Source organism: Camelus dromedarius, chromosome X (assembly GCF_036321535.1).
Source record: "Camelus dromedarius isolate mCamDro1 chromosome X, mCamDro1.pat, whole genome shotgun sequence".
NCBI lineage: Eukaryota > Metazoa > Chordata > Mammalia > Artiodactyla > Camelidae > Camelus > Camelus dromedarius.
This window is the reverse complement of record NC_087472.1, coordinates 100,812,642-100,826,794: the sequence shown is the minus strand read 5'-3', so window position 1 is coordinate 100,826,794 and position 14,153 is coordinate 100,812,642. Positions and strand designations below refer to the sequence as shown.

General features: G+C 40.1%; 1 protein-coding gene across 3 annotated transcripts in view; it reads left to right on the top strand.

The window, feature by feature from the left end:
• CDKL5 (cyclin dependent kinase like 5) overlaps positions 1–13,605 on the top strand; it is a 162,268-nt gene extending 148,663 nt beyond the window's left edge. For 2 of the 3 annotated variants that reach the window (XM_064483357.1, XM_031445801.2), the window contains exons 16-18: positions 5,661–5,760; positions 10,522–10,641; positions 13,181–13,605. In XM_064483357.1, coding sequence (XP_064339427.1) covers positions 5,661–5,760; positions 10,522–10,641; positions 13,181–13,567 — 607 coding nt within the window. In that variant the 3' untranslated portion in view covers positions 13,568–13,605. The remainder of the gene's footprint in view (positions 1–5,660; positions 5,761–10,521; positions 10,642–13,180) is intronic. The other variant, XM_064483358.1, reaches the window with a different exon arrangement.
• The last annotated feature ends 548 nt before the right edge of the window (positions 13,606–14,153 follow it).

Here is a 14,153-nt window from a genome sequence, read left to right as displayed (position 1 = left end):
GTGTGACCTTCTGGCTGTGTGCACTTAACCTCTCTGCCCCTCAGTTTCCTCATCTGTAAAACAGGCTAAGAATAGCACCGCCTTCATAGGGTAAATGTGATCATGAAATGAAATAAAACATCAAAAGCACCTAGAGCAGTGCTGGCACCGTTGTGACTTATTCATGTTAGCAGTGGCGGTTTTTATCATTAATGTCCTCTAACTTCAGTATGACTTGTCAAGTGTCTCCCCTCCACTTACTTTGCTGATAAACTTCACTGCATTCTTCCTCCATGTGACTGTAGGCAAGATCTATACATTAAGCTGATAGCACAGGTACAGCTTCTTTGAGTTACTGGCATTGACAGTTTTCAAGCATGGCTTTGACAAACCATTAGAATAGTGTCTACATTGCAAGGATACAGAAGGAGTTGTTTTTCATCTTGGTCATTGCATGATGAAGTGGTGGGTGACAGTTTAAAAGAGCATCAATTACAGATTAACATAGTCCTGTGAAAATGAGGTAGGTCGCGTGAAAACTAAATCTGGGGGTCGGGGTGGGTATAGCTCAGTGGTAGAGCACATGCTTAGCATGCACGAGGTCCTGGGTTCAATTCCCAGTACTTCCATTTAAAAAAAAAACAACTAAATCCATATGTGGCATAAGTAATCTTAACAGCAAATTGTTTTCATTTTTCTGATAATATAAGTAGAGCTTGTTTAGGCTTGGAAATGCTGTAGAAACCTAAAAGCAACTGTTTTAAGAAGTGCTAGAGGTACAATTGGGATGTTGAACTTTAGACAAGTCTTCATCGAATCATCCTTACTCTGATATTGCTATTAGGAGGCATGAGAGAGTTCCAGAATTGCCAGGGATGACCTGGCTGTATTCTCTTGTTCCTACTACCCCTATGCTCCTATGATATTTCTCCTTCATGCATCACATCTGACTTAGTCTAAGTCATCCATTAAGCTTGCCTTGTCTTGGTTTTTTTCTTGAACAAGATCTCTCATTGGTTCACCATATTGTTTATATTTGAGAGAAATGCCGTTTGATAACTGTTACAAAAACGTGAACAAGCTTTGCCATGGTGACTTGCGAATTGCTATTCCTAAATTATTGCTTACCTAAGGGCAGTCTGTTTCTCCTTGGTAGTAGTACTTTGCATTTCTTTTGGGAAGAGGATATTTGTACAGTGTACACATTTCTTGCATTGGAAAACTCAAGCTACTATGTCATACTTTAAAGTGATAAGTAGATATTGTACTATAATATCCAGAGCAGTTATTCTGGCCATCTCAGCTGTCCAGAATCCAGTGAAGAACCGGGAGATAAGCCAGAATATCTCAGAACAACAAAAATAGAGGTAATGTAGTCAGATTCATCATCTTTACTAACGGGAAAACACCTCTACCCTCCCTGTAAGCCTGTTTGTTCTTCTTTAATGCACAGTTCTAGCACTTGGCACTGAGGTTGTCAAGCAAGAAATAATCCCAGATAACAGTGCAGTATGCAGAGGGAGAAAGATCCTGAACAGTATGTATAGAGAGAAGAGGGGTATTTTTGCTTTTTCTCAGGCCCCAGTGGGAAAATCTTTTCTAGCCGTTATGGTTTCATGGATAGAATAGCTACCCATGTACAGTATATATCTTTAAAATAGGCTGCTCTCACTTTCCTTAAAAAGACAAAGTGTTTAGAAAGACTGCTGTCAAAATTGGCTTAAAAACTGACACTTAAACAGTAAACCAAATTAATTAGAAATCCCAGTAGTTAAGATAAGTGAAGAATTGCTGTCACTCACTTGCACAATCCCAGATTTTCTCTTCTTGTACAGTTATGAATACATTGGTATCTGTTATTACTTGTAATTATAACTCCCAGAATGATTCCTGTAGAATTAGTCACTGACTTTCTAGTCTCGGGTGTTAGCTGACCCACCCTAGCCACACTGGCAGGGGAGGGGAGGTGGCAGGGAAAGTGTCACAGGGTAAGCTCCTCTCCTGTTCGACTCACCTCAAGCTGCTGCTCCAGGAAAGATTATTTTGGAGCCCTGGGAGCCTGGCCCTCTGTCAAACCTGTGATTCTCCCGCCTTGAGTCTGCAAGTAGCTTGAAGTCCCAGTCCTTGTTTTAATTTTGCTCTGTATCTCCAACACCTAACACAGGGCCTGGCGCATACAAAGTACTCTGTAAATGTTGGTTGGCATTGATTCAGTTTTAATTCCTTTCTTTTTTTAGATGAGTCTTTTGAATTCTCTTTCCTCTTGACCCCTTATGGAGATAGTAGTTGTTGTGTTAGGTAATGTTGAAGTCCCAGGGCTGTTCGGGAAGGAGACTGTTACACCTCCCCCACCCCTACCATAGTCCTCGCCGACCCCGTTCCCTGGATAATGAGCCAGGTGACTAGGTGGGTCCTCTTCAAAACTCCTGTCCCTGAGACTTATGTGATCACCCGCTTGCCCTTCCCTTGTGCTGCTCCTCTTGAACCCTTCTGTTGCCTATACAGTTAGCTAAGCTCAGCACACAGCTATTGACCATACCAGGTAGGATCAATCGCAGGGTCCAGAATTCACAAATGAGATTAAATTACGGGGCTTACTCTTCTTAACCATTGGATGTAGTACTGGTTATAAATGTTCAAGCCTCTCTCTTCATTCATTTGTGCAGCACACAGCTTTTTCGGCACCTGTGTTCCAGACAGCTTCTCTCCACCCCTGAGTCTCTCTCCCAGGCTTTTCTCTGTTCTGTTTCTCTGCTAATTATCTGTATGTGTATGTTTCATTGTGGCTTCTCCCTCTCTTTGTCTTTTTCTCTCTCTGTCTGCCTCTCTTTCCCCCACTTGCACCCTTTCGTCCTCTCTGACTTCCTTTTGTGTCTTTTGTGAGATGCATGCAAACTCATACTTTATTCCTAGCTTTCATCCTCAAGTCCAAAGGTAATTTTATTTCCTTTTTTGTTTTGGTCCCTGGGATCTTTTCCCACCTGGATCTTGGCCCCACTGCCTCTCCTCAGCTCCAGTTTGAAGATGCTTTCCTCGTCATTCCCCTTTGCCCCTGGCTCTAACTTATCCAGTGCCTCTGAAAAGACCCTGCAGAGAGTCTTTGATTCATCTTCTGTGTTTGGGGGACACAAGGAATTGCAAACACTGGGCTTTTTGTCCTGCTCCTTCTTTTCTTTCAGTATCCTTCCCCCCACACCCCATCCTCACTTTCATTTTATTGGACAGACTTCTTTCCACCCAAATCCTGTTTCCCCTAGGACTAGTGTCTCAAGCCTTCACTTCCTCTCATGCCAATACCAACATTCTTAGAGTAATGCCCATTTCCGTCCCAAGGTTGTGGTCATGATGAATGTGTCCCCCTTAAAGACTTCCTGGATTGGCAGAAAGCACTTTTACTAACTGACCCTCAGCAGACCTTTGAGATTTTGTTAGACTTTAATTCTGGTTAGGAAAAACTTCTACCTGTTAATCTGAATACTCTGCTGTGCTTCTAGGTTATGTGCAGATGCCATTGTGGAAGGACATAAGCTACATCATAAGCATATAATTCTTTAGCTTCTAGAAGTTACACTAAAAATAGTATTGCTGATTGGACTAGATGCTCTCTGAGGTTCCTTTCAGTCCTAAGAGTGGCACTTTGGTGATTCCAGCGAACTACTTACACTGCCTGCCGTGTTCCCTAGAACTCTCACATGACTGAATGCTGTGGCCTGGAATTTAGTTTAGGTCAGTCTGTCTTTAGGCCCCATACAAGGGTTCTCATCTCTTTAATCTCAAAAGTACTTGTCATAAGAAACTTTGACGAATAGGCCCAGTCTGTCATTATGATGAGAGCGTTTTCCCCAGCTCTACAACACTGAGTTGAAAGAATCTTTAACTTTTCACTATTCCATTCTCAGCGGTTCCATCATGTCTGAAGTTTTCTAGCTTTCAAAATTGTAAATGCATCCTTCTGAGTTCCAACACTAGTTATTTTAGTGGTGGTTTTTGTATTACAAAACTTTAACTTCAGAACTTGGAACTCTCTCAATGAGGTTTAAAATTGCAGTTCCTAATGAGTTTCAGGAACACTTGTGCCTACAGTACATGGTTTTACTTCTTTGGTATTGCCATCATGTTTTAGGCTAAATGCTTAAGAAGAAATAACTATGGCTCCTTCAGACAGTCATGGTTTTTACTTCTTGTTTTTTGCCTCTCTCAGTTTTTTCCCTTGTTGTCTTTGATCTTGAATTCTCGGCTTTTCAAATTAATTTTCTGTGGTTTGTAAAACCTTTTTGTTTTATCTGTAGTACATGTTTGTTGTTGAAATTAAAAAGAAGTAATGATAAGTCACCAATAATCCTACTACCCAGAGATGATAACTATTAAGATTTTTTAAAATTTTCTTCCTGCTTTTTAAAAAAGTTTGTATACACATATGCCTTTAAATAATTACATTTGGGCTCATACTATGTGGAAAGTTTTGAACCCTGTTGTTTTCACTTGGTATTGTAGTTTGAATATTCTTTCATATTGTGAAAATTCTTTGAAGATATGATTTAAAAAAATAGCTTCATGGTGTTTTCTATCATGTGGATCTGTAATAGTTTATATAGATGTTTTCTGCCTTCACAGAGATTTAATCAAGTAAAGGATGCTGGTTTGCTCATATTGTTTTAGATGTTCTAATAACTTCACTGTTCAGTGTTCTAAAACCATAAATAAGAATGGACTCTGTCACCTTTAATGTTTCTACTCTTGATTTTAGGGAGTAGCTAATAGAAGGAATTCAGTCATTTGAGAAAATGGTTTTTCACAGTCATCTAGATGTTCAAATTCAAAATAGAGCCCATGGAGTGTGCCTTTTTTGAGAACAGCACCATTTGAGTTGTTTTTTAAAGACTGTAAATTAAATTAAGTAATATATAAGGCCTCTATTAACATACATGTAGTCAACTTGTTGGGTCCAAAGTATCTTGTTGGTTGTCTTTTAATATCTCTGATTTGTATTAGAATACCTGGTGGTGTCAGTGGTATGATGCTTAATGCCATTTTTTTTTTCTCAGTTAGAAGCTTTTTGTCCAGAAGAGTGCTTTGTATTAAAACATTCATCCTGTCTCCATTTTTTTCTTACCTTATCTGTTTTTTTTTATTTTTAATAAATAGACACAGTATCTTTATGAAGGGATTTTCCAGTTTCAGGCATTTTTTACTTTTAGTTATAAGGTTTCTGTAGCAGCTTTTTTTTTTTTTTTTTTAATGTTCAGTACCTTGGCAAGCCACTAATAATGTACTTGTTAAGCTGGTTTTAAAAAGGTAAATAGAAAAACAAAGATACTGAAAATGTTTCTGTTTCCCTCGAAGGTTTACAGAAAAGGCATCCTCAAACCATGTACTTTTCAGACTCTCTAATTCTGAGGTTTTTAACAGCATGAAAATGGTCTTGCAGCACAGTTATAGATCAAGTTGCTATAATGCTCAAATTGCTAGTTTGAGTGAGCCTTTGCCAAAGGCTAATCATTAACCATAGTTGATTAGATTCAGTTCCTTCTGTGCTTTTTAGAGGCTCTTTACCTGTGTGCTTGATTCTTCATGGCTATTTGAACCTGGTGTCATGCATTTTTGTTCTTCATTATATTTGTCATGTAATGGCAGGAGAATGATTAAAAGATCAATATGATAAAAAATGTCTTCCCATTTAGGAAAAGTCCTGAAAACATTAGTCATTCTGAACAACTCAAGGAAAAGGAAAAACAAGGGTTTTTCAGGTCAATGAAAAAGAAAAAGAAGAAATCTCAAACAGTAAGTAGATGGCCAATTTCTGTTTACAATGGCATGTGAGTCTACATTAGTCTGTGGGTACTTTGCACTTTGTACATGGCAATCAAAGTGAATTATCTACTTAGTGAGATTTGACATGCATATACTATATATGTTTCTTTCTCAAATTCTGTACAGCAATCCTCCTTTCACAGAGCCTTTTCTAGATTCAACAGGATCTCCAGGAATAGAAGAAATTTAATTTAGATGAGAGAGGACACTTTAACCGTTTCTCAATAAACGCCTTATGCATGTGAATTTATGCTCATGTAAAAACTATGAAGCTACAGGATTTATTTTGCTCTTGGGGTTAAGTGAAAGATAAGTGAAAATTCAGGAAATGGTTTTTGTTGATGTTTAAATCTTAAAATTCTTAACTAACCATCATTCATTCTGCTCTGGCTGGTTATCCAATTCCCACGTTGACAAGTGCATCTCTGGGCTGCATAGTCACAGACGGGAGATAGTATTTGACATTTCAGGGCTCACTTTAGTAGGAAGAAATGTTTTTCTTGTGATTGAACTGTGAAATGGAATGAGTCTCATCTCCTGAGAACCCTCTGCCTGATCCCAGGGCTGGCTGCATATAACTGTGCACATCACATCACTGAACCATCCAGGCAAGGATTCTGCTGGTTCGTGACATGAGAAAACAAGGGGCAGGGGGACATCCAGGCCAGCAGGAGCATCTTCACCCTCATGAGGCTTGCTTCCTCCTTTGCTTTATGATACCTTTCAGACTAGACAAGGTTGAGTCAGCCATTTTAAATTATTGTTTCTAGTTTTACTTCATAGATGATTGGCTCTCATTTATTTAAAAAGGAAAAAGGCATGCATAATCAAAATGGCCTGCTCAGATGGACTTGATTGATTTCATCTCTCAGATGAGTATCACAGATGTTCTAGAAATATTAATAAAGGCCTTCCTTGGTTACTTTCTATATTACTCTTTTACTTGCTTGTTAAATTTTTTATTTTCTTAGAATGCAAATATGAGCTCATTATGGAAAAATTGAGGAAAAAATGATGATTTCTAATCTTGCCACACTATCACAACTAGTATTAGGATTTTGGTATATTTCTTCCTAGCTTTTTAGCCTATGCATACGTTTGTAGAAAGAAGGTAGTTTTTTAGTGTTTTAAATAATAGCAGCCATTCTACTACAATTTTGTATTCTGACTTTTTAATAGTATTTCTATCATACATACACACAATATGTATGCTACTACACAATTTTATTATCTTCATTTTAATGGCTGCGTGATATTCCTAAAATGTTCATTTTTTTTAAACCTGCCCATAATCTCTAACTGAAACTTAATGTAGAAGGTCCAATCAAAATGTCACTTAGTCAGATATTAACTACATATATTATTTAGAACAGGTGAGCAAAATAGACCTGATTTAAAGTAGAGAAGCTTAAAATATATAAAGTGCTAATAAAATAAAATTTTTATCATTGTCTAAGAAACTTACTTATCCATCATGAACATTAAACGTAGACTACCTTCTTCTCCTTACCACTGTTACTTTTAGTTTGAAGTTGTTTTTGTTCTTAACCTCAGGCTCCTAGCCATTATAGGGTGATTAAGAGGAAGAAAGTAGCAAGGACCAAGGAATTGAAGGTGTTTTTGTGTATAGACTTAGTTTTGTCTGCCTTAGACCAACATTAAACCTGCTACTTGCCACAGCCTGAGTCAAGTATGTACATATTGACTATTTTTCAGGATTTGGTTCGAATTTTAGATGTTTAAATAATGTAGATAAGAATAAATAGGAAATGTACTATTCTCTAACATCCTGTCCACTTGAACTTACTTTTTTTTACGTTTTCATACATTTCATTTTTGATATGTAAAGTAACTGCAAAATATCTCTGCACAGGTCACAATGACTTCTTTCTTAAGTCTTCCAAATCAAAAGTTGTTTATACCTCTGCATTTTTTAATTAAAAGAGGAAAAAATGTTTAAAGGACTTTGGTGTCTCAAGTAAAATTTCCAAAGAGCACTCAGTGTATTGTATCCTGGCAGACCTCAGGCTACTAGCCTGACCTTGTTTAGCTTCGAATGAGCATTGGAGCAGAATTAAAGTTAGCTTTTCTTCACTCTGTAACTCAGCAAAAGGAAACTACGTAAATGAGCTTTGAAAGATTTAAAGCATTGTGGCCTTTGCATAAGATTCAACTTCATGGGAATCTGATACCCAGTGCAGAGAGAAGCCTCTGTGGGTCCTAAATCTAGTTTTACTCCTTTATTTTGCTAATATAGGAACTGGCCAGGCAAGTTGTGACCTGCCAGAAGTTGTGCAATCAGTTGGGAGACCTGGAGGTGGGTTCTCCTGAATAGCAGGCCGAGGCTCAGCCCTGCCACGGGCCCACCTGTGTGGAGTGCCGCCAGCCACTTGTTCCTGAGAGCTTTCTTGTGGCCTCCTTAGCCATGCAAGTTAAACTCTTCCTGGGTCCCCGTCATGGGAGCAGGAAACCTTATGGGCTATTTCACTCAAATGTCTGCATACACCCCTGTAAAAGATGACCCGCCTACCTTCATATACATCCTGATTCTCTGGCTATTGAAATACCCAAAACAGGGAAAAGTGGTGCCAGAAAATCATTCTGTATTGTAAAGGTGCCTGCTTTGAATCAAGCAAATCTGGAAGCCGCCTTGGAAAATCTGGCTTCAATTCCACATTCAGAGAGTTACATAAGCCCTCAGAGCATATGGTGACTTTGCCAACTTGGTAATTGTACCCTAGTTAGTTAGTATCCCAACTGGTAATCATACTTCAGTTTAAGGATTGAACTTTCTGTTTCTTCACTTTTCTGGCATATTCTGAATTGTGCCAGCTATTTTACATGGAGTGAATACTTCTCAGCGTAGAACCAGGCTTCTTCCTTTAAGAATTCTGCAATATTGATATTCCTCTTCCAAGTTATGTTTTCTGGTTCAAGAGTTGACCACATTCAAAAGAATTTGCAGTACCTTTTCTTTTTCCTTAATAGGCAGATTACATGGTAGATTATTTAGTTGCTTAAGTCCCTTCTGGCAATTAGGAAAAGATTTAAATTCATCAATAGATCTTTAAACACAGTTCTTTATAACAGTCATATTTCTGTTAATAAATAAATCCTTAAACATTCTGTAAGCTTAATGTGAATATATCTGTATAGGTCTCTAGACATTCCTGTTATAAGTATTGATCGTGTCCAGATGTTCTTTATATAACATAGAAGTTTGTACATGTCTTGAATTTACATTACTGGCATCTTCATGTCCAGATGAGAAATGACACAGAACATCTCTAGATGCACACACAACACAGAGATTCTTTCAGAGACTGTTAATGTTTAATAATTCCAGGGCATCCAAGGGCTAGGAGTTTCAATAAGAACTCCTTTTTTTTCCTTTGGCAATTAGTTTATTTGTATCTTATATTGCAGACAGATTCCACCAACGGGGAGAATCCAAGCATCAAGAAATCCCTCTTTCCTCTTTTTAATTCAAAGAATCATTTAAAGCATAGTTCTTCTTTGAAAAAGCTTCCTGTAGTCACTCCACCCATGGTACCCATTTTTACGTATGGTAGCCCTGAAAACCGCTCCAGTAAACTTGTTTTACTGATGACAACAGCATGTCTTTTATTTTCATGGGGTCATAGTCTCTTTGTGCTAGTTAAGTACCTGAGCCAGTTCCATAAATTCACTGAGATATAAATTCTTTGACATTCTGGATTTTCTGAATCAGTTAAGGAGGTTGAAGCATCAAAGGCTATTAAACAAACAAACTAGTGAAAGGCTAGTTTGGGTTGTCTGATTAGCCAGTTGTTGGCAGAAGCATTCATGAAATCCCTTATTGCCTGTAAAGGATTTGATTAACATTTACAATTAACGAATGTCTTTTCGTTTGGCTTGCAAAGTCTTTCAACACTTGGTTGGCAGTTTGTTTCTTTGAAACCAAGTTGATTTGACCAAATTAAGTGAGCTTGCAGGCTCCATGAAAAAACAGCTTCTGTTAGTTGGTGATTTGCTCTTTCCTTGCCTGGCTCTAGCTTTTGCTGGTCACTTAGTTTAAGGCCAGGGCTTTTGCTTGGCGTTTGGAGTTACTCTCCTGTGTTCACCAAAATCGGTGACTAGACCAATTGCATTCATCTGGAATTTGTGGCACAAATTTCCAGCATTTTCATAGTATATAATGCTGGACCCAGATTTACTGGGTAGTGTCTTGGGAATATGATTCAAACCATACTTTCCCACTTTGCTGTCCTTGAAAGCCTGTTAGACTTCTTTGGCATCACCAGATACAGTGTTTGGAACATTTCCCCAGCAGGAACAAATTTTTGTTTTATTGAACTGGCTCATAACCTAACTGCAGTATGGAATGTAAGGATACGACAGCAATTCCTGTTACAGCCCAGTTTAACTGCTCTCTCTTACAGCGACTAAAACTAACAGCATGGGAATGCTTTAAGGGTTGAGGTTTAACAAAGCTGCATGACATCTGCCAATTTTTCCTAATGCAGGGAAAATTATTAAGAGGGCAGCAGACTTTAACTAGCATCACTTGCATTGTGAACATTGGGAGAGTTTTGGTTTCTTTTTTGATTGAGTCTTTTCTTTAGAGGAGAGGGGGTTGAGTTTTGGTTTGATTTGGTTTGGTTTGCTTTTGTTCTCCTCTTGGGTGCGGTTGCATATCTTAATTAGGCGTACTGGTGTGCTTATTGAATCCTTGTCCGTATTCTGCTCTAGGTGCCCAATTCTGACGGCCCTGATCTTCTGACATTACAGAAAGCCATTCACTCTGCTAGCACCCCGAGCAGCAGACCAAAGGAGTGGCGCCCTGAGAAGATCTCTGATCTACAGACCCAAGTGAGTGGTGCCTGCATCACTCCTAGACTCTCAGACTCTGCAGTGACCAGTCTCTCCTGAGGGGAGGGCAGGGTTGAGAAATTTAGCCTCTCAATGTTACAGCAAGGCTGAGAGTCTCCGCAGAATATACCCTCACTAATAGCCAGATGCATCTTAGAAGGCCAGGGGAATCTTGCTTCAGTGACCCGTGTCCTATTGGGGGAAAAAGTGAGCTTCCGTTAGCCTTCACCTGGCAGGTGGGACGGGCCAGGCGATTAAGGGGAATGAGTAAGATACAGTTCTAGCACACAAAACTCTAGAAAAAAATCCATAAATACCATACTTCATGGTAAAAAGCGAAGTGTGCCATAAAATGTGGGGGAGGGTAAGAGGAGGTACTAGAAATTAAGGGCTCATTAAATGTGGTAGCATAGAAACTGCGCCTTGAAAGACAGGTATGATAAGCTTTCTTAGAAGAATATTTAAACTTCTGAAATCTATACTAGTTTTGATAGAAAACATGTAAACAGTCGCATTAGGAACTGCGTGGTAGACAGTATGTATAGTCTTGTTTCTCTGCCATAACGGGAGAATAATTAGAAACCAGATCTATAAATGTTTTCAGGTAACTAACGTTTTACCTCCTTTAAACAAACTACTTTGATTGGAAATGTTAAAATATTGTGTCTTTTCAGTGTTTCATAATGCTCATAGTAACATAATCTAACTTGCTTTTGATCATAGTCAATATTTTATAAATCTGTTATTCCTCTGTACTGTAATTTCTGACAACCCTCATGAGCCTTTGAGGCTATAGGGTTACTTGTGCCTATAAATGACCACAGATTTCTGTGATTTGGAGGAGGAGGGTCTATTTGTAGAGGTTTTTTGTTTACTCTCTTTAAATGTAAGCTGTTACTTACAGCTGTTGACAGGAGTTCCTTAAATTACGTTTATATTTGCCCAACCATTTGTATTTTCTGCTTCTAACATAATACAGGCTGGGGGGCTCAGGGGGTGAGGAGAACCAGATATCCCAGTTATTGGATATGTATCGAAACTAAAAGCGCAAGGCTCTGAGTGAGAGGGCCTGATGTTCTATTCTCAGTTTATTTTTTAAAAAAAGGAAAAAAAAGTACGAGGCTTTAGAACCCTTTTTGTGTAACCAGTTCCTTTGCCGAGAAGCTCTTTTCTCAGGTAACTTTGTATCTCCAGCTGAACTATTGTTATTGTTCAATAGTTACATGTGGTCAGGGCTGTAAAAATCACCAGGAATCTCATTGTGTTATTCAGTTCCCTGAAAAAAGAACACACTTTTGAGCACTTAATAGTGTGCGGTGTACTATGCCACCTCTCTTGGGGACCACAGAGCTGTTTGGGACAGATTTCAGAATGGCCGTGGAGGATGCTTCTCCAGAGGTTATTTATACTTGAGTCAGTGCCCAAGCAGGATCCCCTGGATTTCAGTGCCCTGTTCCTCCAAATCATTACTGTTTCTTGAGATTATCAACATTTTGCTTTGCTGAGCCCTTAAAAGCCTGAAGGTCTGTGAGGATTGGCAGCCAGAGGTGCCTCAAGGCTAGGGCTGCGGCCCAAGTGCCAGGGTCAGGATGAGGCCTTGAATGTCAGGATGCTTCTGATGGTGACTGTATCACACTGACATTGAGGAGAGGGGAGTGAGTCATCGTTCACCAGTGAGGAGCCTGTGGGGCAGATGGCTTCCAGGACCCTCCCTTCTGCCTTGAAGTCCCCCTGTTCAGTGTGCCACACCCCACAGGGCCCAAGCCCCAACCACACAACAGATAGGTGGGGCCGCCATGAGCCCATGTTAGGAATGGAAGGCCTCCGTGAGTGACTTGTGTTTTAGGGTCTCTAGGGCTTTTGCTTGTTTTTCTGTGCTTTGCATTGTTAATGCCCAAATTTTACGTCCCCTCCCCCTCAAAAAATAATAAAAACCAAAAAAAAAGTGAAAGTGCAGAAAGGGAACATTGGGATTTTGCAATGTCAAGAGAAAGGGAAAATCAGGGAGATAAGAACAGAAGGGGATATACGGTTTTCAGCCGAGTGCATTGCTACCTAATTGAAACATTACATTTTCTCAGTTCCTCTTGCAGCTAGATATGGTTGAATGGCTGAGTTTTGGCTGGTGAAAACTCTGTAAGTGGCAGCTTTATGTGGAGCTATTGGGAAGTCTTCTCAAAAGGGAGGAGCAGATCCCTTCTTTTTTGCTTCCTCCTGCTGGTTGAAGCATGAGATCCCCCTCATCCCTCCACCCCCGCCATAAAGATGGGCTGCAGCCAGATGGAAGGGGCTGAAGCCCTTTACCCGCCACCACACCAGCTCTAGATTTCTTCTACATTTCTAGGCTTTTTCATTAAAGAAAAATAACTTCAGTCTGTCTCAAAAAGAATAAAAGAACAGATAAGGCTGGACTAGCTGCCCTCCCCCACACTCACCCTGACTACACACATGCAGACATCTCAGATCTGCGCTCTGTTCCCCCCTGCTCTCAAGTCTACTCTCAATTAAATCCTACATGCACCCTCGTCTTTTCTTTCAGAGCCAGCCATTAAAATCACTGCGCAAGCTGTTACATCTCTCTTCAGCCTCAAATCACCCGGCTTCCTCAGACCCCCGCTTCCAGCCCTTAACAACTCAACAAGCCAAAAATTCCTTCTCAGAAATTCGGATTCACCCCCTGAGCCAGGCCTCTGGCGGGAGCAGTAACATCCGGCAGGAGCCAACACCAAAGGGCAGGCCAGCCCTCCAGCTGCCAGGTCAGATGGACTCTGGCTGGCACGTATCCTCTGTGACCCGGAGTGCCACAGAGGGGCCTTCCTACTCTGAACAGCTGGGTGCCAAGAGTGGGCCAAACGGGCACCCTTATAACAGAACAAATCGGTCCCGAATGCCAAATCTGAATGATTTAAAAGAGACAGCCTTGTAATGTGTGCTGGAGGGGGCTGGGGGGGCAGGGCAATCCAGTTGGGAGGGAGGGTGGGTGGGAGGGGGTAGGGAGTGGGCTGGGCCAGGGTGGTAAGCCAGTATTTTCAGCTTTATGAAGGTGTGTGCAATATTGTATGTGTGGAGCCAGCTGGCTCCTCACAGCCACAAATGCTAGTCAGGGATCTTAGAGCCACAGGAGTTCCTTAGGGATCGCCAGTCCCCACGGGTCTTGTGTGAGAATGGGTAGAGTGTGCCATTGAGGAAGAAGACATTCTTGCCAGGTTCTCCCCCTTACGTTCCAGCTTTAGTGCAATCGCCGTTGAACTTGGGAAAGCCAGGATGTGTTCTGGCACTGCAAGGGATGGAATAATTTGTGTTGACCGATGTCCTTACCACAGATTTTTTTTCCGCCTAGACTAAATGTGGGGTTTGTTGTAATCTAAGAGTATCCCTTTGAAGGGTTAGCAGATGAACTAACTGTATGTCTTAAATTGTTTTCTAAACTTCCATATTTGATAGGATTTGTAACATTTATTTATAATTAATATTGTACTGTTGTAATCATACCTTATCTGTTAAATGTAAAG